The sequence below is a fragment of the Anopheles marshallii genome, chromosome 3 (assembly GCF_943734725.1).
Source record: "Anopheles marshallii chromosome 3, idAnoMarsDA_429_01, whole genome shotgun sequence".
NCBI classification, from domain to species: Eukaryota; Metazoa; Arthropoda; class Insecta; order Diptera; family Culicidae; genus Anopheles; species Anopheles marshallii.
In genome coordinates this window covers 73777407-73801938 of record NC_071327.1, presented here as the reverse complement: position 1 = coordinate 73801938, position 24532 = coordinate 73777407, and the positions used below count along the sequence as shown (strand labels likewise).

Genomic DNA, 24532 nt, shown 5'->3' with positions numbered 1-24532 from the left:
TATGCCTATTTTCCAATTACAGAGCTCGCAATCTGTCCTGCGCGTGCTGGCCGATATTGTAACTGACGTTTGAAAAAGCGAAAACGTGATTCATCAAATGGCTCTATGCATCACAGCGCAATTTTCTCATGTTTCAGTACACTGTGCAACACCGCGAGAGTGTCGTTATATGACGCAATGCTATGCACATTGCGATATAGAATGCAATACCTTCAATATAAAATACATGGCAGGGCATCGAGTTCCGTTCAGTTGTCAATGGCCGGTAATTTTCGACGGTACTGGTGTTTTGCAGTCTAATTTGACCACATAACAACGATGGATAGAAGAAAATTGAACAAAACCCACTTTAAGGACGATCTGCTGCACTGGTGCGTGGCAAATAATTGGCCGAAAGAAATTCGCAAATGTCTGGAAAAAGGAGAAAATCCTTACCGACCCAACAAGGACGGGCTAACTCCTATGCATGCAGCGATTGTACAAAATGCATATTTGGCAGTGAACATCTTGCTAGAGCGATACACATCCGATCTGGCAATCGTGAAAGAACACATGGAAAAACGGTTCCTGTGGAAAGTGGAAAACAATTGCTGGAATAAACGGCCCATTCTGATCGCCGGCACGGCAGAAGAACGTAAACAAGTGCAACTGGTGGCCAGTTCGTGTCCGTCGGCGATCCCGTTCAATGTGCAAGTGTTTGTGTTTTTTCTAACCCCACACAACGGAAATCAACTGGTCGCGCTTGATGTGTGCTCCACGGAAAAGCAATCTGCTGTACTGCAGTGCATTAATATGCTGCTGCCTAATGGTGTTTTATCGCTGGACAGATCCGATTTACGAAAAGATAACATGACCTACCTGCAGACGGCTTGCATGTACGATCGTGTGGAAAAGATTCCTCTTCTGATAGCGCACGGTGCACAACTCTCCGCGACGGGAGATGGCGAAACTATTCCACTGATGACGGCATGCCGGACTATGAAAATGGATATCGTTAAACTACTGCTAACGAAATACGTTAACCAATATGATCCTACGGTAGTAGATCATCAACAGAAAAATGTGTTTCACATCTGCTTGGAAAAAAATAACCCAGCGCTTGTAGATTACGTGCTGAAGGCACTGCTAAAGTATCGGACAGCAATGTTCGGTGAAACGGAGTCGGAAGCCTTTAATCGCATTTTTCCCTACAAATGTGAGGAACACAGCTATATGACCACATGGTCACTGGCTAGACCAAATGTGAAAAAGCAGTGTGCCCAGTACGTAGTGCAATATCGACTCGATCTGACGTACAGCAACGGTGAGCGTCTTAACGTGTCAGAATTGCTTTCGAGACAGGTAGCACTTGAGTACTGTTTAGAGGAAATTCGCCGTAATCCGGAAATTCTAAAACTGGAAGATGGAGACAAATCGAACGTGCTCCATCATCTCTATAAACAGAACCTTCTAGAGTTTATCGAGGAGATGTATGAGCAGCATCCTACCGTGAAATCGTTTTTTGAAACCAAAGCAGCCTTTGAGATACTTCGTGTTAATTTGAGCCATCGGCTAGTGGATAAGCTTAAGTTAATGCTGAAACATCACAAAGACTATCTTCGCTCTCAACCCGCCGAACTGGAGGAATACGCACTTGGTCAGACTTGGTTCGATAGATCTGTGTACAGAGAACCATTTGCACTACTCGCGGCAGCATTCCCAGAGAAGCAGGATGTAATTAACGACACCATTGCAAAAGCGGCTAAAATTCAGCAAAACAATTGTGAGTATGGGAGCATTAAGAACTTCAACAAATGATACTCATTATTTTAACTTTTCTTCCAGCTTTTATGGATAGATTTAATGCACTGAAAAAATCGTTCGATCAAGCACTTGCCTCAATGGGTGAAGATGGTGTACTGTTGGAGAACCTGGTAGATGAGGATAACAAGAACCTTCTTCACCAAGCGGTGGATTACGATGAGAAGGAAATGATCAAGAACCTACTAGGTTGCGGAATCGATCTTAATCGAAAGGATAACGAAGGCAATTTGCCCATCTTTTTTGTACGAAGTAAGGCTGCATTCGATATGCTGTACGATAAGTGGCCCGTAGATTCGACGGTCACCAACGACAACGGGTACAACTTACTGCATCAAACTAGCCGTTTAGGACACTCCACAGGTGAAGAGATACAGACGAAACTGTTGCAGCTCGGGTTTGATGTAAACGAAGCAACGCACGATGGTAATGTGCCATTATCGCTTGGCACTTGCTGCACCTCGGTACGGTTTCTGATGAAGAACGGTGCAGATGTGAAGCTCATTGATGGGAACGCACTGGTAAAGACACTGAAGCGCAAGCTGCACTGTGCCGGTTGGGCTTTGATTCTGCAAATCGCAGACCTGCCCTGGTTCGACGAGATTGCACACGTGTTCCTACCCTGGTTGCTTGGCAACCAGAATCGTGACTTTTTTACCTGCAGCAGTGGCGAATATTTAAAAAACTATCCCGAGATACGGGAAAAACTATTCCTCAGTCTCTATAGACATTCGCGGGAGGAAGCGGCCATCTTTTTCCGTGAAGTGTGCCACCGGGCAATTAATTGCTGTGCCAGATGGTGCTTAGATTATTGGCCAGATGTCGATATTGAGGTGGAAGATGATTACAAATACACTCCACTCATAGGTATGCTCAGTTACATGGAGGAACCAAACATGGACGTTGTGGAGCGACTGCTAAAGAAAGGTGCCAACGTGAATGTCATAAACCAGTGGGGACGGAACGCTTTGCTGTCGATTGTCTTTCACTTTAAATCGGCACAATGGAATGGCCACACGCTGAAGACTGTTGAGATGTTGCTTGACTATGGGGCAGAAATCAACCTGCAGGATACCGAAGGAAACACATCGCTACACCAAGCGTTCAGCGACATGCATCTAGAGCTGGCAGAGTTACTAATAGCACGAGGTGCCGACCGGAAGATTAAGAATAATGCAAACAAACTACCATATCAAATGCTTAGTAAACAATTGCAGCCTCTGTACGCGTTCTTAGGGAACTAAAGAATTAGGCACCGAAAGGAGTTATTTCAGATGTGATCTACCAAAAATGCACCAAAGATTTGTTAAAACCTACGAAAGTACACAACTTCAAATAGTACAAGTTCGAAAAGTATTCTAGAGTTAATGACGGAATAAAAATAGAACTTTGCTTACGGGTGGGTGGCAAAGGCGACGAACATTTCTGTGTTACATTTAATTTTTAGTTCTTTTACGAATGAAAAAAAACCCTCACTACTCCCGTGTAATTACATTTATCAGCTTGCCGGAAACAACGTTGTGGTGTGTTGGACATTTCTCCCTAGTGCTGTTGGTATGTTGTGCGCCATCCCATATGGCGATCGTTCTTGCCCTGTTGGTGGTAATGGCATTTACGTTTTCTGAGCATTATCAGCATCACGTTATCAGCGCCTCGTCGTTTCGTCATTCACGTCCCGCTCTTCCTGTAGTTATCTCGCTTTCTTCCGTAAAGAACCCGTTGCAGACTCCAGCAAAGATGGAAAGAGAAGAGTAAATCAGAACAGTTTTAATGCATCTTTCTGTGTGTTGTGGTCACACAGCATCAGCATCGATCAACGGGCTTTCGAGTGGTAGGAAAATTCCTTGAGTTAGTCTGTGTCCGGACACGAACTGGTTCACTTCACCGAAGCAACGGAGTGAACACGGAAGCAAACAAACAACGGAAGCAGAAGTTTAATGCAGCAGTGTTGTGTTAAATGAAGCAGCACGGCCGTCGGATAGAGGTGTACCAGAAGTTCCAGTGCTTTCCAACGATTATAGTCGTGCAAGATCGTTGCCAGATATATAGTTGGAAGGGTTTGGTCTGGTGAAAGTATAGATAGAACAAGCGAAGTTTGTGTTTGAGGGTCGCTAACAGCTGCAAAAGTGGCCATAGCGAGCGATGTTTAGGAACGATCGATCGTGTTACTTGACGCTACTGTGTGCGATCACACTAGGTAACGAACGGCTCTATATTCAATATTGCTTTTAATGTATTATACCTAACATAGTCCATGAGAACAGATACCATCCTATTTGAAAAATGCTACTGCCTAAGTTCTCGTACTCCTCCTCCTCAAATAAAAAAAGAAAACGATCGAGTTTGTTGAAGCCAACGCTGCTTTCGCGCCTCGTTCTCAAGACAAAAGCATCAAGAAAACAGTGTGAAGTGGCTCACGCTCTACACAGTAGAACAATTATCTCGCTTATCAGTCCTAACGGCTAGTTTCCTGTTTCTGTCTCCGGCACTGTGTACTGGCTCTCACTGCCTCCCTTACTTACAGTCGCCGTACTTATCAGGTCGACGCAGTGCTGCGATCTGGACCAAACGCAACACGGCTGCCGGATAGATAACGGTCAGTGCACTTGTGCGTTCGGCTGCAAATCGGAATTTCGCTACGCCACACGGAAGGAGTGCCAAGATGCGTTGAAGGTTCGTTTATAGAGCTTGCTAGCGCAAAGATCCGAGACGCTGAGAACCGATTCCACTTGTATGTGCTTGTTTCACTTTTTCCAGGGTCGCACCAGTGACATCTGCAACCGTCAACCGTGCCAGAATGGAGGAACGTGCACGCAAGTGACGACCATGCCGCAGTACAAGTGTCGCTGCGAAGGTACCGGCTACTGGGGCAACCGATGTCACCGAAGTAAGTAGAGTCATGGCGGCTTATCGGGAGGGGCTTTCATATTTTCTTCCTCTACGCTTTTGCAGTGTGTCCCAAACCCGACCAGCTTCCTCCGGGCACGAAATTCCCGCACGAATGTGTCGTTATTTAGATGCACTGTGCGGCACACACACTGTTAATAGCTTCCTTTCGTCACGTTAAATCAGTATACAGCACGAATCTCTTGCGTGGAGATCACATCACATTTAGTACAATCATAAGTGCACCAAAAGAACCGTTCTCTCTATCAATCCTCACACTATCTCTAAATCCGACTAACGGACAATACAGCACTGAAAAACCACGACCAAAATACCGAGCCATTTGGAGGCAAACGATAAACTAGCGGCCGGAGAAGCTGCTAGAGAATTTCTGTAACCCGAGATACTGCTGGGGCCTCCTGTAGGATAGCAAGAATAAAACATAATCGGTAAATAAACATGTTCTCGTGCATAATTATAGTACGTTTACAGCGAAAAGTTTGAATCAAACTGTTCGTTAAAATATACCTCTTTTACAATAAAAATTCTATTGGAAACATACCTTTAGTGAAGCGCGTGTTTGCCTCGGGTTTCCACCGTCTTGTACATCCGATGTTCCGATGTGTTCCGGCGGTCGAGCGCCGTCGTCTGCCGATCTAATATCACGGCCTTTCTGGCGACACATCACTACATCTCCATCTACATATGGACGACCTGAAAGGACTTCATGTGCTGGGTCGTTCGGTGTCTAATTCTAACAACATGACCAACCCACCAGAGCTTGGGCGAGTCTAATTCACAGCCCATAATGGTCGGCATTGTAGCGGCTCCTCCATTGTCCTTCCAAACATATGAAACCAAAAATCCTTCAGGACATCTTCCTCTCGAACATGGCTACTAGGATTTCGTCTATATTGGAGAAATGTTGTATGTTACATTAAAGCAACAATAAGTCATCATACCTCTTGGAACGCTTTTCACAAAGTTCGAAGCCTCGATATGTTAGTTTGTGTAATGCTTATCTTGTTTTTGTTTGTTTGTTTTTTTGTTGTTTTGTTTCTGTTTGCTTTGCTTGATTTTATTGGTTACATCAGAGTTTTGCGTGTTTCTTTACTTCGTTCCGTTACAATGTTGTATTGATTTCATTTTTTTGTACGTTTTTTAAAATAAATTTTTCATTTTTTTGTGATTTTTTTAATGCTTTTTTGTTGTTGTTGTTGCTGTTGTTTGTTTTCATTTTTTTGTTCACCTGTAGAATTATTATTATGCTCGTTCAATGGATACTGGTTGTTATGTGTCCTCACCCTATTGTTTATGTTTGTTTTTTTTTCTTTTCGTTATTCGCATTCTTTTCTTCCGCCTCGTACAACATTGCTAGAGGAGCGATCGAGCATATTAAAACGAAACAAAAATCACGTACCTGTCCGGTTGTTTGCTATTCGATGAAGTTGGACGAAAATGTAACTCATCTCAAGCAAAATCATCTCAGTGAAACGGTTCAATGTGGTTCGTTTGTGGTGAAACGCGTGTAACATTCGTTTTGTTGGACTTAATTGCTTGATAAGGATCAATTTTCCTCTCTCTCTCTCTCTTTCTCTTTCTTCTCATCGTCGATCATCAATCCAATCCGTTGGTACGTGGGAACTTATATGTTTTTTTTTCAGTTCTCTATCGCTCTTCCTAGCATGTGTCCATATTTAGCGGCCATCATTCTTGAGCTAAAGCGACTTACGTTACTACACAGTACGCGCTTGACTGTTGCAATACGATCGGCGAGCGAACTCTCTGTTGGTTGCGCGACAAATCAAAGACGTAAATAAAAGGAAAACCCAAAAAAGAAATCCCAACCAAACATAACTATCAGGCTCCTTATAGCCCCGTTCTACTGCTGCTACTATACGGCGGAGCATATATTGATTGCATTGCCAAGCATTTGTGTTTGTTTACGGTGCACACACCCTCCTGTAAACTCTTCCTTCATTTGATCCCGAAATGTTAATGACTGTTGTATTACTTTCGTGTTTTTTTGTTTGTTTCCTCTTTGTGTGTGTATGTTTGTTTATGAATGTTTTAGCTTAAAGTTTAACTTTAAAGCCATTGTGTTTTTTTTGTTCTTCATTCTGCAGTTATTGTATGATAGATTTGCGTTTAATTAATAGTTCATACGTGATTTTTTACTTGTTTCGTCTTGTTTTTCTCTTCACTTCGCCATTACGCTCCCGAACGACTACCGGTCGTACCACCGCGTTTCAAGGCGCTAGTTATGTGCTGCCAATCGTTGTTTTGCTGGCGCCAGAGTTTATTCGCATCTTTTTCCTTTTTATTTTGGCCATCGTTACACAGTTGACCGCTTCTACAATGCCGGAGGATACCATACTAATGTTGATGTATATTTGTTTGCTTTGAAGATGCATATTGTATGTTTTTTTTTTCGTTTCTTTTCTATTCCGACCTCAATTTCATTTCCATTAATGATCTATAAAAATAATTAAAATTCTATACGAGAGTTCTTCTAAGCCCGAGTTCTTCTGTACTGTTTGTGTGTGAATGTATTGTTAGCTGAGTATGTTTTGTGTGGTTTACATATTGTTAGGGATTTATTTATTTTTTTTAAATTCTTTAACTGTTTCATTAACAGTTCTGCATATCTCGTACGGGGGATAGGTTTAGTTTAATCGAATGTCGAATGCTATAAAAAACACAAGATCAATTTTTAAACTCATAATCTGTGTGTCTGTTGCAACTGAACATTAACCCATAACACCAGTTGCAATTGGTTGTGTTGCTGAGCATATATATCAAGCATTTGTCACTTGCGTGTGCAAATCGCTGAATGTGTGGCTTAGTTACTTCTTATCCCCTTGTTTCCTTCCTTGGTTAGATGTATTTTCTCATCCTCATCCGTGTTCCACTAATTTCTAACGACGACCTATCTCGCGCTCTATCCCTATGTCGCGTTCGTATGTTTTTTTTTGCATTGTTTTAGTATCAATTTGTTGCACAGACTAGATCATGTTTTATAAGAGGAAATATGCGTTGGGATACGTGTTTCTTTCAATAGCCTTTTCCATTGTTTGTCGTTTTCGTTTGCATTCTCCTAAGCTTGGCGTACTTGTATTTCCCTTTTGTTTCCATTTGTTGTTTGCTCAGTTACACAATGTTTGTTTTTTTTCTTCTTCATTACGTGGCATGTATCGAAAATGAGAAAAAAAGCATAATCAGGCTTAAAGTATTGTACAGTTCCGTAAAAGTAAAGTCGATAATAAACATAACCATTGTAGGCTAATAGTACGATTCGTTTTCTCATTCACTTATATGCTATACATTTTAGCTTTTCTCGTTGATAGTTTGGTTTGCGTACTATCTTTTCATGTGTTCTTTTTATCTGTTTGCATGTTTCTCTTTTTCTTTACGTAACTGCAACCTCAGAGGAGGTCTTAGCCTATCCTTACAGGCTTACCGGGACTTTTATATTTTTATCCATAGCTAGAAAGTCGCTCCCAGCATACGGGAGCACAGTTCTTGGGATGATATTTTGCTACGTGGTCTATTAGCTATATCCACTATGTCCCCATTGGGGACCGTCCCAGTAATCGTGTGTTTACCCTCAAACTTGTGAGTAATAAAATGAAAATTACCAATTTAAAGCGAACTTTTCTAAAAGAAAACACATACACTGTGCACTTTTTTTTTAATTTCACCAGAAAATTTAAACCCTTAGCATTCCAATTTTTGGAGGCTACACACATTTCACCTTTGTTCGATTTTTTCCATTGGTTTACAATGTAGTGTTTCATTTTAAAAAAAGACGAAGATGCGTCACGTTAACTTTGTCCGGGGTTTACAGGACACGTTCTTCACCCAGTTATTAAACATCATATTTAGTAGAAACTGGAAAATGAGCGAATCATTTGGATTAATGTGTGTGTGATAAGATTATCAAAGAGGTTGAAACGAAAGAATACGTTTAGGATTTTCAACAAATAAAAAAACCTTTTAGAAAAAAGTTGAATTAGATTCATACTTCATTCTTACGCATCTTACAGATCCTAAATGTAATGTTTTTGTAGTATTGTAGCTTTAAACTGATTCGGGTGTAATACGTTTTCATTTCTTTTTCCATTTTTCGTGTCAAAATTGCTTTTCCAATTCTTATGTTTTGCCGTTTTTGATTTCCAAAAATCATGCTCTTCTCGAAACATGCACAATTCGTTCTCTCATTTCCGCATTTCCGCTGACGGCTCCACGACGGTAGACAAGGCTGCATAAACTAAACAAGTTTAATTGCAAATAGCCCAAATGGGAATTTGCACAATATTACTTGCAATGTCGTAAAACGATCGACGAATCAACTAAGCGCCACAAATGATGGAACATTTTGACATGACAGCGCATGAAAACATTTCCAACAGGAACAGTTCAAATCACCAACAATACGAACACAACATTCGAAAACCCATCCGGGATTGGTTTGACTTGCACTGTTTCGTTCACGTTCAGTTAATTTATGCAACGAATCGTTAGGGCTCGGAAGGATTTACGCGAACGTAATTGCAATGTTTCGAGGTGACCACCGCTTCATTACGAATATCGATGATGGCTGACGGACATATCAGAGGTGAGAGAATTGTTCACTCTTCCACACGACGCTAAATAAAAGCTAACTAATTGTTCAACGACGAGAATAAGATAAGTGTAATGTAAATATATACGTTTAATCTTCGGGCACATTTGTTTCCAGATAAGGTATCCTGTTGTTTCCTTTATGAATGTTAAAATTAGTCTTCGATGTAAATTAGGCTGCAACTAAGATTTTCAACACATGCTTTTCTTGTTTTTTCTTGTGTTTGTTTGTTTGTTTTGTTTCAAACGAAGGGCTTCAGTTATATATATATTTTTTTAATTCACACATTCTGTTTGGCAGTGCGAAAAGATCCACGCAACAATAAGCGTATTTTTTTTTCATTCTGCTTCGTTACACAAGCAATAACCAGAAAGCAAAGGTTTTGGTTTCATCACATGTGTGTCATTATGTTCCACCTGATGATATACATTTTTGTTTGCTTCACTATATATTTTTGCCTTGTTTCATTGTCTTCTGTAGTATAGTTTTTTTTAATTTTTTTGCAAATAACTAAATATTTACGTTGAATTCATCAAATAAAATAAGCTTACAAAATTTTATGTATTTTTTTGTTTGTTTTTTCGTATGCCACCAAAATAGGTCTAGAGAAGCGGGATAAAAAAGGATAACATACACAATAATAATTGATTTAAATTTATTACAATTTGCAAATTTTGTGTGTGTGGGGGGGATTTTTTGTTTGTTTTACTACTCGTTTGTCACACTTTTACCTATAATGCACAGAAAAGAAACCGAGAAAAAAACAGGTCAGAACAAAAATGATGATACACGTTGGTGTAGAGCTTTTCAGCGTAGTTTAATTGTAAGGGAGAAACACATTTACTTACCAGCCAAACGAGGAGTTCTAGCCGATGGGTGGAAGCCTTTCGTACCGTCCGGCCCTTTCGGTGCACGAATGACAGTCAAGCGCGGTCCGCTATCATCAACGGAGTTCAGCTTGATGCGGGAAATCAGTCGTTCCGGCCGTGGTCCATTGGCATCATTAATTTTAACCACGTTGCAAGCAGAAGTTTTTCCGTTCCGCTAAACCGATATAAAGTGTAGAATAAACGAATTCAGTTAGATTAAGTTACAACTACGCACTATTCGAACGAAATTGGATTAATCTTTTGTTTTAGTAAAATGTGTGTGTGTGTGTGTGTGTGGATGTAGCATGTGGTACGCATACTATACACTTGCCTGATTGGTAACAATGGAAAATTCCACCGTGTCGCCCAGATACAGATTGGCGTTGCCCTGCACATCGGACATGTGGAAAAACAGCTTTTTCCCTTCCTCAACTTCGAAATCCAAAAATCCAAACTGCCCCTTAATCGAATCTACCTTTGCTTGCTTTTTGGTACGAACCGGAGCGATCTGTAAACAATAAGGAATTAATTACATTAAATGTATCGATCTTCACTAGAACTACAGCTGGCTCCGAAATTACACACCTCCATTGCACGATTTAGCTCATCGATCTTGAACGTTACCACGTCATCTTTCTGCAGCAGATCGCGATGGTTCTTCAGGCTGGTGATGCCGAACTCGTGCGTTGACAGTGTGTCGCCCATTTCGTTCTTGATCTGCACCAACCCACTGTATTCGACCTGTTCCGGATTGATGCAGCGCAGTGGGCGTAGTACCGATCCATTGAAGCTTGTAGGCAGAACTTTCGCTTGCTGAATGGTGCCTTTCGGCAATACCTTTACATTCTCGGCGGGAATACAGTTTCCGGCGTTAATGGCATTGCGGGTAGAGAGTGTGTACTCCACTTCCTGACCCAACTCAAGAGTATTGCTGTTACCGATAAAGTTGCTAAAGTGAAAAAACACTTCCTGGTCATGCTCGACCGTTTCAATGAAACCAAAGTTTTCCTGCAAGTGTAATGAAGGTAACCAATCGGATTATTGATCCCAATACTGATATTGATCATATTTTACAAACCTTCAACACTGCAATGAATCCGTGTTGAATTTTTCCCGGCTTTACATTACCGTTGGTATAGTTGGACTTCGTTACCGAGTTTCCGTTTGCTCTGGCACCATTAGTGAGGCCACCTGTTGGCGATAGCGACGATGGAACCGAACCAATCGTTAGCTGTGTATCCACAGCAATAGGAGAGTGCTGCTGTGACTGCTGCTGCAGTGGTTGTTGATGCAGCAGTAGTTGTTGCTGTTGCAGAGCCTGTTGCGTATTAGAAGTGATCTCCACAATGTTCGTTGCGATCAATTCTTTGTTACGTTTAACCTGCATTTAGCAAAGCATCCGATAATTAGCATCAAAATATTCAATTCGAAGTCGATCGATTTCGTTATTACCTGACAAATATTGAATCTGACTTTATCACCCACACGTGGTGGCTTATCACAATCTTTCAAGAAATACATTATAGTCTTTTTGTTTGGACCTTGGCCGTAGGTAATAACGCCACCCTCGGTGCGTTCCTGCGATTTGATAGGACTTTTCGGTGCCTCACGGGATACGACGCCTTCCACGTTGCTCTCGATAAGCGTCTCAAACTTGACCGTGCCAAATGGCAAATGCTTGATGCGAATGGCGCTCTGGCGGTTGTTGGCGAAGCTAGAACCCGGATCCTGAATGACGGTAAATTCAACCTCATCGTCAACGCAAATTTCGCGACTCTATAGATAATAACGAAACAATTAACAAACTGTTGGCAAACAGGAAGACATTTTCTTCCTTTCTTACACTCACCGTATCTAGCACTTCCGTAAAATGGAAAAATAATCGTACGCTACGCTCGACGCAGCGCAAAAAGCCGAAGCCTTCCTTTAACGAAGCCACAACGCCTTGCTCGCGCTTTTCACCGCTCACTTGGAATGTTTCGTCCAGCAGGGAAATGGACGTTGCCCGTTGCAGCTGATCGCGACGATCGGTCGCTAGCAGAAACTGTACCCAGTCGCCATGGCGCAGCGTATAGTCACCTTTCTGATCCTTGTCTCCGAATGGCACTTCGACTTCCGAGTGATCGGCCGCACGGTACCGTATACGCCCCGGCAACGGGTCGTTCGTTTGCTGGCGTGCCGGATTATTGCGATCCAGTGGCTTTAGCACCTGTCCTTTGTAAATCGTTGTATCGACATCCTCGAAGATTACCGATCCGGGTGGCAAGCGGGCGATATTACAAGCCACCTCTTTTCCCTGGAATGTAACAATAAAAACGGCATTAAAACGATTCAATGGATGAACAGTTGAAAACGTTCATATCTTCTATTAGGAACTTACATTTCTGGTTTGAATAATAAACTCCACATCATCGCCAGGACGAAGTTCGATAGTATTGTCCGCCTCGGAGAAATGGAAAAAGATCTCTTTTACCACGTCCGCTCGTTCGATAAAACCGAACGTGTCCTTCATAGAGCACACGACGCCACGATACTTAACTGGATGGGCCGGATTTTCCAGCCGGATGTGACAAGCTCCAAGGTTACCCCTGCGAAAATAGAAACCCCATCCAAATAAGTATGTTTTTACTGTATGTTTTGATAAGAATTATTCTTAAGAATCTCCGGTGTGGAGTCATTCCAATTACGAATCGACGAATCGCATAAATACTTAAAGATTCATGAATTAACCAAGAATCATGAATCCTCAAAAGATCATGGATTCTGAAAGGTTCATAGATACTAAAAGATCATGCCGATCATACTTTTGACGGTGCTGTATATTTAATAAACCCTTACCTTTGATTCGTAGCTATCTGAAAGCTAACTTTGTCACCCGAACGTAGCGAGACGTTCCCTTCGACATCGTCTTTGGTATACGGTAGGAAGAAACATTCGCCCCGATTTTCATAGCTAATGCGCCCGGTCGTGGTGTCGCTCGACGTTGAAGAGCTCGTAGTGGTGCCCGGCGTAGCCGAATCGCACTTCAGCTCGGTCGTAACAGTGCCGGTCACGCGCTCCTCCGATAACACTACCTCCGGCGCTATTTTCGTGACCTGGCTAGCGATCGGTTTCCCCGTACGCCGATCGTACGTCATTTCAAACTCCACCGGATCACCAATCTTCAGATGTTCGATATTGCCACCGAACTGCGAGAAGTGGAAGAAGAGTCGAGCCTGTCGCTCACAGCATTGTATAAACCCGTACGAATGCTGTTGAAGCAATATAAATAAAACAAATGTCATAACAATCAAGTAGGCTCGCACAGCAACGTTTAAGCTGTAAAATCCATACGCACCAGCAATTTTTCAATGATACCAGTTTCGCGCGTTCCCTGGCTAGCGTCGACGCCGTTCGTGGTCTGGCCGGTCGAGTAAGAATTGTTCGCATTGCTCATATTATTCGGTACGTTCATCATGGCGTTGGCATTAAACACCCCGATGGTGCCAGTTGTGCCGGTATTACCCAGCACGCTCATCGCATCGCCACCTCCAAAAACACCCTGATTCGGGGCTGCCATCGTAGTCGTCTCGATGCTAAACGTACCGATCGGTGGGAATACATTCGATGGGTTTATAGTCTGCCGTGGAGCAGGCGGTTGGTTCGTTTGGCCACTATAGAACACGTCGCTTCGTTGGCCGTACGCAACGTAGTCCATAAAGGATGCTGCAAGCAAGAAAGGGGAACATCACATATTAAAATCCATGGCCATTACACCAAGTAAGTTTGGAAGAAATACATTTTTAGGCTTATCAAAGGTCAAATTTTGTTTTCTGTTTTATTCAAAGCACACTATGATCAGTTTTTTTTTGTTAGAAGGTAATCATTTGTTCTAGTCTGCTGTGTGTTTTTTTTATCACGCCTATCCTGATGTTTCTTGATAACAGTAAAATTGATTTGTTATGTATTTGAATAATTAAAACCTATGGGATGAAATTTACTGTAACAAGAACCTCCTTCTGGTCTGACATTTACTTACCATCGGCAGAACGGAAAGGTTTCGTTTGGCTTCCCATAATGATAGCCGCTGAGACGAACAGTATAAGCTTCCTTTCTTCCGATGGATCTGGAGCTGGTGCAGAAGAATGAACCCCAACCAATCAGCAAGGGAGGAAGGGGGTTTGGTTTAAATCGAAGTTTGTTTTTCTGTTCAGCGTGGACACTCGTTCAGTTATCACCACCCAGAGGGAGCACAAACAAATTCAAGACAATTTTCTTGTAGTACTCAAAAACAAAACAGGGTATAGTAGCGAGTACTTCGATTTTTTTTTTCTCTGTCCGCTTCTGCAGGGTCGACTCTTCCTCCACTTCACCGTTCACCAACCGGTTGTCGATGGTGGACTTATTTTTAACGTTTTATAGATTTGCTTTACGCTAATCACTGCTTGTTTACCTCTTCCTCGTTGCTACTAACTAACTCACAAAAGTCTATTAGTTCACCGTTACCGCTTTGGTTCGATTCCGTTGTTACTGTTGTTTTTGCCCTTTTGCAATGCTTCTTTTGACAGATCGTTCGTTTACTGATGCGGTGTTGTTGTTTCTCTCCGCTCTTTACTAATCTCACAAGCACATATGTTTTCTAAGCCGCCCGATCTGCTTTATTAGGTTGCCAACAGACACTTTTTCAGCGCCTTCCCACAATTTGTTAGTTAATGTTTGTATAGTTCACTTAATTTGCTCTTACGTTTCTACTTCTGCACAACACACTCATCTTACGCTAGCTCTTTTTTTCCCACTTGTTGTTGTTTGTTGATTTTATTACTTTTAGTTTAGTAGTTTTGCATTGTTTCCGTTTTTTGTTTTGTTTATCGCTTAGTTTGGTTTCTGTTTTATTCACAAATCAGCCTTATCAGATATTCGTGTGTATGTGTGTATGTTGGTTTGTATTTTTATGTGTCCTTTTTATGCTTATGCCGCAATTACACACCGTACTTGGGAGGGGGGAGGATTTTTTTTCACCGATTGCCTTTTTCACCTTTTTGTTTCACTCGTGTTTGCTATTCTCTTTGCCTATTTTGTTAGCAAATGCAAATGTATCACCGGAAGTTGCACCGCTTGCATCCACGTGGGGAACAGCAATGCCCGATTTACGATTTAGCCGGGGCCGAATGTCCAGCGCGCCACACACCACGCGGGAGTGGTATTTTTAATTTCCAAGAACTCACTTAAGCTGTAGTTTTCGCACAATTTTGTATTAATTTTCTCTCCTTCTTCCGAAGATTCGCGTTCAAATTGTAAGCAATAGATGAGCCTTAAACAGTAGAGGAGACAGTGATCCTGCTCTTGTTTTTTCCTAGTTTGATGCACCAAGTGTGCTTAGCATCAATCAGAAAACTTCGTAGCAACCGTAGCACCGGATAGCTTAGGTTTTATGTGTTACACGATGGAACCACAGGGTATTTGTATTGAATTGAATTCACAGAAAATAATCACACTTTAATTTCGTTTACGACTATTTCTTATTGTTCCACAATTGTTGGTGCTGTTCTGTTGTAATCGTTGAATAACTTATACACACGACAGGTTTTGGCGCAGGTCACCGAAGTTACACAACATCAGGCAAATGAAATGATATCGGAGATTCAACACGCACAACCGAAACGATGACAGCAGGAGTTAGGAATTTTCCAAGCCAGGATCAGAATTTTCGCCAGGATATTCTTTCGGTATGAATTAAACTCCACTAGCAGTAAGATGCATTTAGTTCACTTGTTCACTGTTCCCGTACGATTTGATGAAATGCTTATTACAGTGAAACGCGTAACGCCGGCTTTTAGATCGACGCGAAACGGTAATTATTCGTTTACACGCACCCACTGTGTTTAGCAGTACGTACACACTCGAAGAAGTAGCCGGTGATTTTTTATCAAAATGCCGTCGATTTTTGCTATTGGAACCTCGCTAAGTCCATGAGCATTTGCACAGGCGCATCCCGTGTTTATGTTTCATCAATGTCTGTTGCGCATCCCCCACTATATGGTTACGTTTTCTTTTTTTTCTCTGCCTTGTGTCTGTAGGTGTCTGTGTGTATTTTGGTTACGGTAAGCCTAACTTAGTTTCACTTTTAATAAACATATGCTTATTTTGTTATATTTTTTTAAATTTTATCACAGAATGGTTTTATTTGTATGTTTTTCCTCTATCACTCCCGCTCGTTTGACTTTTCTTTTTTCGTGTTTTCCACCGCGTTCAACACCCGATCCGCCTTCTGTGCCAGTGTGTGTTTGCAGCGGTTTGTGTTATGTGACAGTCTTGCTCGTTATCGCTACCAACAGAAGTCTTTTGAGTTGTCTGGTTTTGCGTTGCGACGATCACTATAGTTACTTCACTTCAGCGAATGTTGCACACTTGATCAGTCCGTATTCACAATTTTTGCGTTTTGCAGCACTGTTTGATACACCTCACGCACACGCACGCACTAAATGATCCAGTAGATAATGGATGGGGATACTGTTATCTGCAGTTGACCACCCCGATTTAATAACTGCGCGATATTTAAAGTGTCCAAGACCAGTGGGGAAGAGTATACTTATGTGCGTGTTTCTCTCTTTTTGCCACTAGACACACTGGGGGAGGGTAGAAGACTGAATGATTTCCCTCCAAAATGGTAGCTCAACTATGTTGTAAACTAATGTTTTGCAAAGCGAAAAATATTGCTGTACGTTGTGTTTTCATAGAATTTTTCCTTCGGACTAACTTTTCACCCACTTTTTTGTTTGTTGTTATTGTTGATGCACTTTGGAAATTACGGCACTGTTTGTTTACTTTCAGCCGGGTTACTCTGTAAAGGTATCTAGTACTCACTGATACCACCTTGGTGATGCTTGGCCGAAAAACGGATCGTAGTACACTAGAGAGAAAGTGAGTTTCTTCGTGAGCCGGATGTTTTAACCGTTTACGCAAAATGCTTTGCTATGATGAATCCGATGTTGTGTCGCTGTGAATGTGAGTTTGTACTTGTATATTTTAAACGCTCGCCGAACGTGACCACCGCGCGCTCTGCTGGTTTCTTTCGCACAGAAACTATTTTGCGCAAAAGTACATACACTTGAACAATTTGAACGCGCGTCCGGTACAGTTACTATTTCTATTGTGCACACCCACTAAACACCCGCTGCAGGATCAGTACGTCTGTTGAAGACCAAAAAGGGAGGGTAGATACAGCTAAATGGATGTTTTGCAATAAATGAAGACACTCTTTTTTTGATGGCTACTCACGGTCCACATAAAACTCCAAACATAAGAAACCAATTCAAACTGATAGTTGAGCACGTACCGGGCTCATATGATGCTAGTATCACGCGGATCAGAACAGGGTTAGAGCTGACACCAGCCACGAATTTCGTAGCTGTTTTTTGGGTTCCCTTCGGCCGTTTTGGATTTGTGTGATGCGTGGTACAAAATCGCTAAAGACGTATTCGAATTTCTTATCTGTTTTGCTTTTGGTGTTACTACTAATGTTGCACTACTGCTCCCATACACTGCTTCCCGGGGAGTAGTGTTTTTATTTGGTCGTCAATATCGGTTCTGCTGTGGTGGTTTAATGTTGCTGTATCTTAGTTTTGTTGTTGACTGCTACTATGGCTATTATTTATGTCGCTTGTTCCTCTTTTTTTTTCAATATTGATCTTATTGTTAATAAATGACTGCTGATCTTTTGTTCCACCTTCCGGTCTTTCGAGGTGTCGCGCAAACAAACGCAGCTTTTCGTTATAAAGGGGTGGTAAACTCGGCTTTTGGTTCTGCGTTCGATCGATCTCGAGAGTTGCAATTAGACAGCTTGTTTCTGCAGTAGAACCACCATCTGTGTTACCCCGCCGTTACCGCGCCTGCTTCGCTTGCTTGCGTGCGGAACCAAAAATGTCGTGAATGCGTGCTAAGTTGTCCTTCGTGTGGTTGTGTGTGTTTGTGTAGTAATTTTTACCGGTTTGCCGAATGACTATGGTGCGGGAAATGTTTTGCTAATTGTAACCACTTTCGCCAAAAACACGACCAACTCACAACAGATGCTCGGCACCGACACTTTTCAACTTCTCCGTTTATTAGAGGAAGTATGACTGATAAGCGCTTTTCACCTTGTGGTCTCTGCTGTGTAGCCAAGAATTTCGCAATCGTTGTGGTCAATACCGCGCAATATGGTTTCTTTTTCCGTTCCCGTTGGTGGCTCGTTTTGACGAAATTAAAACAATAATGATGAAAAACTGGAGATCACAATTTTTTACGGTTCATAAGGCTTTAATGCTGCGTGTGTATGCCACGGCTCGTTCTCCTTGCTCTCGTTTGTCGCTTATCGTCGTAGATCGCTGGCCCAACTCGTGTTGTTTTGTTTTGCTTCTTTCGCTTCTTTTACATGCTTGTTACAGTCCAGGCGGATTGAAAATTTCGATTTACGATTGCTCGTGCATCGTTTTCATTGCTTGCACCGTTTTCTATAAAGCGGATGCAAATTGCCTCCCTCTAGCTAGGATTAGCTTCGCTTTTTCCGATTTCCTTGGCTAATGTGTTCTGTTGTTGTCGTTATTTGCTTCCTTTTTGGTAAAAATTGTTGAGTATTTTTTTCTCTCCCAGTTGTAGTTGTTTAAAGAAACAATATTGATGAGTGTGGTTTGATTTTTGCAGCGGTTTTGTTGTTGGATTTTTGGAGTTGTTGGTAGATGTAGATTCGATTATACTGCTCTTTAGTCTAAAATAGCGGTTTAGTTACACAAGCTGTGGGGAAGAAGCACACAAGAAAAAGAAGAAAAAGAACTGTCTTAGAACAATGAAGAAACCTCGTAATGGGAAGATTTGTCATGATCAGGCTGCTTCGCTAGGGTGGTGACAATGGGATGAAGAAGGTGCAGGTGCAGGTGGTGAACTGGTTGCAAAAGTATTCTGCCTTGTTCCACAGTGCGTGTGTGAAAGCTTTGACGGTTCCAATTTCTCCATTTTTTACTCTTCACACAGGCCATCTCGCTCGCACGCACAGAACACACGTTTTCTTTCTCCCTTGCACTTACTCATCTAATTTTTCGGTACTCGCTAATACAAGGAAGGAATGGGGTTTCACTTTTTCAATCGTCGATACTGGCACTGAACCGAATTCAAACAAAAAATCTAACTAGTGTGTAGCGTGTACCGTGCTCCAAACTTGCTTTTGAGCGTATTTTAAGTGAGCAATGCGTAATTTTGCATATAATATTTCAATAAAGAAAAGACTTACCACGACCAAGCACACACTAACGACACAGTCAGCCATGTCATTTTTATACTTGCTTCAGCGGCCGGTAGATGGCACTGGCGTAACGGATTGCAACCACCGGGTTGGCTCATGCAACATTAGCATATTGTTTGAACGTTTATTGAGCCTACCATCAATTCAATAAATTATGTTTTGCTTTTTTGACAAACATAAAAGCACTTTAGTATAGTTATGCGTTAGTGAGAATACAACTCAATTAAACAAACCGTGTTTTGCTACTCTTTTTAATATAAAGATTGACATGCGGAATTTCCAACCGCCATATTGAAAGAGCAATGTGACAGCACGAATAATCGAACATTTGTTTAAACGTTCAGTTGAGCCGTCCACAGCCAAAGAGACAGCCCGTCTTCCAGAACAAAATATGTCCACAATCGGTCTGGTTTGGTTCCGAAATTGTATATTAAAGAAATATGGTTTATTTCGTTTATCTCGCGCCCATCAACCATGTAATTTATAATCTTCAGTCGAACTTCTTTCGCGCTCCTCGTGCTTATTGTACAATGCCTGCTCTAATGGTACAACTACTGCGCCCTACGGCGCCAAAAAACGATTCTTTTTCAAATAGATGTTTGCGCTTGCGATCAGTTCTCTTTCATGACCATCGTTCACAGTCTGTACGGATGCCACTGGTTCTATCTATTTTAAAGGGTAAATAACATTCTTTCTCTAAAAGAAGCCACCGTATATCTATCGAATGGGTCAACAGTGCTAATCAGCCATAGTGTTTTACAGAACAACACATTAAACACAAAACCTGACAAATAGCTAAGTCTGCCTGCATACGACCAGGCCTAGTGCTAGACTGGAATAGTGTATGAAAAGGATAAATAAATGCTTCTTGGCCTCGCGCTAAAAACGATTTCTAGGGATTGGAAGAAAATGATTTTTCTGCCGTTTTTAAATGCAAAAGGAATGACTTATCCATACATAAAACCGGGTAAAGCTGGTTGGATTGTAATTTTGTTCGTGTTTAAGCGGAACTTTCCTATCACTATTGCGATATATTAATATCCATCTTGTTTGCTTACACACATACTATTGCTACTAGGCGCCGGTCCTTAGTGGGACTGGTACGCAAGTTAACTAATTAAATGATAGCATTTATGCGCCCTAAGTACTAAACATCACTACATCCGATTGTACATATCGAACGGCACCTTCACCTGATCAGTGCATCAGATTGCCGTACTCGTTCAGGAATGTGGCTGCTTCGAAATCGTGAAGATTTTCCGTTCCGGGGCGGTTATGTTGCTGCTCGCCGCCAAGTAATGCTTCCGCATCTTCATCATAGCATCGCATTGGATATACCACACCGTCGCCCATACTGAAAAAAGGCAAATACAATGAAATCTCCTTAACACGCGCAAGTGTTTGCGAATAATAACATCTGGCTAATCGTGTTGTGATTGTAATTTTTTTATATTTATTTCCAGTCCTTTAAAAAAATACGGGTGTTTTTTTTGTTGTTATGAAATACTTTTGCAGGAAGTTAGTTGAGTAAAGACGATCCGTTTGCCCAACGACAACTTATCATCTCTTTATCATCAAATTATTAACCAAAAGGAAGATAAGGAAACTCATTACTACTACTAGCACACTTAAAGGCAGTTACACTTTCCACTGTGTCGGTGTATTCTGCCTTTCGCTCTGTCGTTTGTACCTTACGTTGTCGTTTCATTAAGTATGGAAACATTCGAAATCTAGTTTGGAAACTTCCACATATTCTGCGATGCGTGCGGTTTCGATTGTATAACAAATAGAAAAAGGTAGTATAAACTTAGTTGTTAACGTTAACACTAAACTGAGGTTCTTAATGGCTAATCCTATCGAAGAACAAAAGTTCATTGATTACAAATTCCCATTAGCAGCTTATTATTCAAGAGAGTAAGGCGAAGCGCGCAATGATGCGTATTAGGAGTGAGTGTGACCCACCCAGTGAGCAAAAATTTTATCGGGGAGGGTGTTTGAATATTTTCAATGTTTCGTTTTCTTCTACTAGCCCTTCTTTACAGTTCCCCCGTAATCAACCAACAAAACAAAAGCCTTTCATTCTACGTGCTTCTAAAGGGGATGGGAGGATGCGAAGCTCTCTTTGGTTTCCTGCAGTGGCAAGCCGCCATTTGTGCTGAGCGGCATCGCCACAACCTGTTGCTGACCCTGGAGACGGTGCCCACCGCCTTCCTTCCGCTCGTCGAGGTGTTCTAGAATGATCGTTTGAGGGTTTGGAGGATCCACCCCGGCGGTGCCATTTGCAACCGAACCGTTACAATTGGGACTGCCGCCGTTGATGGCGGTCAGTGGCGCTACTGGCGACCCAACTTCATGCGGTGAGTTCGATGCTAAATGGTGCGAATGGGTGGGAAACAATATTCCATCCCCAAGGCTACAAATGAACAGAAAAGTCAAAGAGAGAGAGAGAGAGATTCGGTAAGGTGGATGATTTTTTTTTTCAAATAGAGAGACACGGATTGAAAAGGTAGGATTAATGTGGGGAGATGTTCTTTTCTTTTTCATAAACAAAATTAGATCCATTTCATGTTGGGTTTCCCCGCCTTAAAGAAAATCGCCCTATGTATCATGCATGCAAAGGAAAGTAATACATTGAATTTCCGTAAATATTATATACACAGGAAACAGGAACAAAGAAAAAGAGAACGTTGCAAAACGGGGTTAAGTTGTAAAGGGAAAACTATTAATCAACGATGTTTTGTTTTTTGTCTTATGTTCGATAGGATTAGTCACGAAACTTTTTCATTCAGTCAACCATTGCTTTACATACAACAAACGGTGCATTGCAGAAGTATAAAGCCATAATAGTTAAAATACAGATAGATAGGAACTGGATAACCGAGCCCGAGTTGCCGGTCCTTCAAGATCACAATTCATAGAACACCTTTTCTTAAAGAAAAGTTTAAATAAAATATTTCGTTTCACAGATGGTAGAGATGATCCATGTAACATGTAGCGATCGTGCTCCATTCCAAGTGCATTCGTATCTCATCCCATTTCCAGTGAGTTAAAGAGCAAATCTTAAACTACCCAAGAAAGTACAAAGTTTTGCAGGAGCAAACTTACCTGGTGTATACTGGAACGAACCATAATCGCCAATCGTCGCCAAACACTTCCTGAAAGTTGTTCAACTTTCCCAAGCTGAACCCGTTCTTGTCTGGCCCGCCGTATCGAAAAATTGGCGTGCGAAACGATTCTAGAATGGAAGCATTTGAACACATAAGACGAACGGGTTTTTTTCGCTACTATCCTAACAACGGTAAATGGATGCTTACCTAAGGTGGTTCTATTTAGCAGCACCAGATAAACGTGATAGCCAAACAGGCTAACCAAACTGATTGCAAACATGATGGAAACGAAAAACAGGAACAAAATGTGAAATCTTCCATCGATCTTTCCCTGCAATGCGAATACACGGTTATAAAACACGGGTTTGGTACATCGGGACAGGCAGGTCAGTAGGTTCATTTACCGTCCATAGCAACTCCATGTAGGGTATGGTACTGCACGCCACATACAAACAGTACAGCAGTGCGTAGCCAAGGAATAGAATGAAGTACTTGTAGTTCGTGAAGTTAATACAGTTGTTTACCCACGGACAGTGATGGTCTAGCTTGAGCACACAGACGCCACACACGCTGCAGTGATGTGCCCGGTCGGGTTTGATCAGCCGACATTTGTCACAAAAACGCACGGTTGCATTTAACGTGCGCGTCACGACGGGGAGCTCCTTTGCGAATAGTTCCAGTATTTGTTTCTGTTCCTCTTCATTCGTCGCGCGTACTATTCGATCCAGCTCGGCTCTCGGAACGCGAAACTGTGAAATGGTGTGAACGCATAGTGAAAGGGGTTTATTGTTATCTTATCTTCTCGACAGCGTTTACGATCCCAACCATTACTGGCGATTGTTGTGCACTGGAGCGCAAACGATTTGAAGCGAGTGGATGAACCCGATGAGTAATCGGGAAGGGAGCGCGCTTCGAATCGACTTACCCTGGAAGGAACTCTACCGATATCGGTGAATACTGTCTGGTAGTAGGACCACAGAAACATAACCAGCACGGCATGGTAGAACAGCAGGAACAATATCCTTTGAACAATATTGGTGACGGTAACTAGTGGATTAGCGGGAATGAGTGAATCACATTAGAATCGGATAAAACACGGTAATAACGATGCTTTACTCACAGAACGAAAGTTGTATCACAAACGCGTAGTATGACCAACCGATCACAGACACGATGAACAGCACCGGAAACCATTTCATCGTACGCACGCAACAGGCGCACCGCTCATTTCGTTCGCCATCGAACGTAGTTCGATGATAATCATAGTTGTTTCCATGGGCCATCGACATCTTGCAAGTTCGCCACCTTATACCAGCGACCTTCTACGGGTAGGATCGACGAGGACGATCCCTTTGCGGCACTTTCCGTGGTCGCCACAATGGTTGCGCGTTGAACTATTACCGCGATGGTGAGTGTGCAACTTTACGATTGGTGTTTTTAACAATGGGATTAAAACACTTTTTAGCTGCTAGCAGAAACCGATAAATAACGAAACACTCCTAGCAGAAATTCCCATAATATTGAGAAATTGGAATGTCAGCTTCTTTTTGTTTTGCCATTGCACGGAAGGTGTATAAAACAGGGTGTACTTGAGCTACCTTGTGCGAAATATTCAATATTTAGGTGCCTTTTTTGGACATTTAATTATACTATTTCGGCTATCAACGTTGTCAAACAGCCTTCATCATATTTTAGCTCAATTTTTCTTACTTATTTAGCAGTCAAGAAGCGATACTGATGCAGAAAAACAACGAAAGAGCGGTTGGAAAGTTTTGTTTTTACGGAAGGAATGTATTCGATCCAGCTAGTGGATACGCGGCCAATAATTATCGAACATTTGACAAATGCTTGTTTTTGAATGCCACTTTTGACATTTGTGAACTGCACAATGGTTAAGCGCAAATCGATTTTTGCACAATTTTTAAAAATTACCGTAAATTCTCATACATTTGAATGATTATCAACAACTTTTAGATAATCGTTAAACGGTTGA

At 41.8% G+C, this 24532-nt stretch overlaps 4 protein-coding genes across 4 annotated transcripts; 2 read left to right on the top strand and 2 right to left on the bottom strand.

Moving 5' to 3' along the window:
• Window positions 1-318: 318 nt before the first annotated feature.
• LOC128713976 (uncharacterized) lies at window positions 319-3044 on the top strand. Its single transcript, XM_053808851.1, has 2 exons — window positions 319-1762; window positions 1825-3044. Exons 1-2 carry the CDS (start codon window positions 319-321, stop codon window positions 3042-3044), a joined length of 2664 nt encoding a protein of 887 aa, XP_053664826.1.
• An 898-nt stretch (window positions 3045-3942) lies between these two features.
• LOC128714248 (neurogenic locus notch homolog protein 2-like) lies at window positions 3943-4817 on the top strand. The gene is made up of 4 exons (XM_053809123.1): window positions 3943-3997; window positions 4325-4473; window positions 4558-4687; window positions 4753-4817. Exons 1-4 carry the CDS (start codon window positions 3943-3945, stop codon window positions 4815-4817), a joined length of 399 nt encoding a protein of 132 aa, XP_053665098.1.
• A 5201-nt stretch (window positions 4818-10018) lies between these two features.
• LOC128716050 (cold shock domain-containing protein E1) lies at window positions 10019-14234 on the bottom strand. The gene is made up of 11 exons (XM_053810973.1): window positions 14198-14234; window positions 13517-13884; window positions 13018-13430; window positions 12560-12767; window positions 12029-12475; window positions 11632-11955; window positions 11258-11560; window positions 10765-11187; window positions 10511-10687; window positions 10159-10354; window positions 10019-10041 (listed from the first exon to the last, which is right to left on the bottom strand). The coding sequence occupies exons 1-11, from the start codon at window positions 14232-14234 to the stop codon at window positions 10019-10021; spliced, it is 2919 nt and encodes a 972-aa protein (XP_053666948.1).
• A 7289-nt stretch (window positions 14235-21523) lies between these two features.
• Window positions 21524-23828, bottom strand: LOC128716337 (palmitoyltransferase ZDHHC15). The gene is made up of 6 exons (XM_053811257.1): window positions 23660-23828; window positions 23465-23586; window positions 22944-23288; window positions 22747-22870; window positions 22538-22667; window positions 21524-21845 (listed from the first exon to the last, which is right to left on the bottom strand). Exons 1-6 carry the CDS (start codon window positions 23826-23828, stop codon window positions 21524-21526), a joined length of 1212 nt encoding a protein of 403 aa, XP_053667232.1.
• Window positions 23829-24532: the final 704 nt, after the last annotated feature.

Coding starts and splice junctions, on each gene's coding strand:
- LOC128716050 (XM_053810973.1), bottom strand. CDS start 14,234: ATGGGAAGCCAAACGAAACCTTTCCGTTCTGCCGATG. Junction 13,885..14,197: donor ACCTTTCCGTTCTGCCGATG/GTAAGTAAATGT, acceptor TCTTGCTTGCAG/CATCCTTTATGGACTACGTT. Junction 12,768..13,017: donor CAGATAGCTACGAATCAAAG/GTAAGGGTTTAT, acceptor CTATTTTCGCAG/GGGTAACCTTGGAGCTTGTC.
- LOC128716337 (XM_053811257.1), bottom strand. CDS start 23,828: ATGTCGATGGCCCATGGAAACAACTATGATTATCATCGAACTACGTTC. Junction 22,871..22,943: donor ACATGGAGTTGCTATGGACG/GTAAATGAACCT, acceptor TTCGCATTGCAG/GGAAAGATCGATGGAAGATT. Junction 21,846..22,537: donor TTCGTTCCAGTATACACCAG/GTAAGTTTGCTC, acceptor GTTCATTTGTAG/CCTTGGGGATGGAATATTGT.
- LOC128714248 (XM_053809123.1), top strand. CDS start 3,943: ATGTTTAGGAACGATCGATCGTGTTACTTGACGCTACTGTGTGCGATC. Junction 3,998..4,324: donor ACTGTGTGCGATCACACTAG/GTAACGAACGGC, acceptor CCTTACTTACAG/TCGCCGTACTTATCAGGTCG. Junction 4,688..4,752: donor GGGCAACCGATGTCACCGAA/GTAAGTAGAGTC, acceptor ACGCTTTTGCAG/TGTGTCCCAAACCCGACCAG.
- LOC128713976 (XM_053808851.1), top strand. CDS start 319: ATGGATAGAAGAAAATTGAACAAAACCCACTTTAAGGACGATCTGCTG. Junction 1,763..1,824: donor TAAAATTCAGCAAAACAATT/GTGAGTATGGGA, acceptor CTTTTCTTCCAG/CTTTTATGGATAGATTTAAT.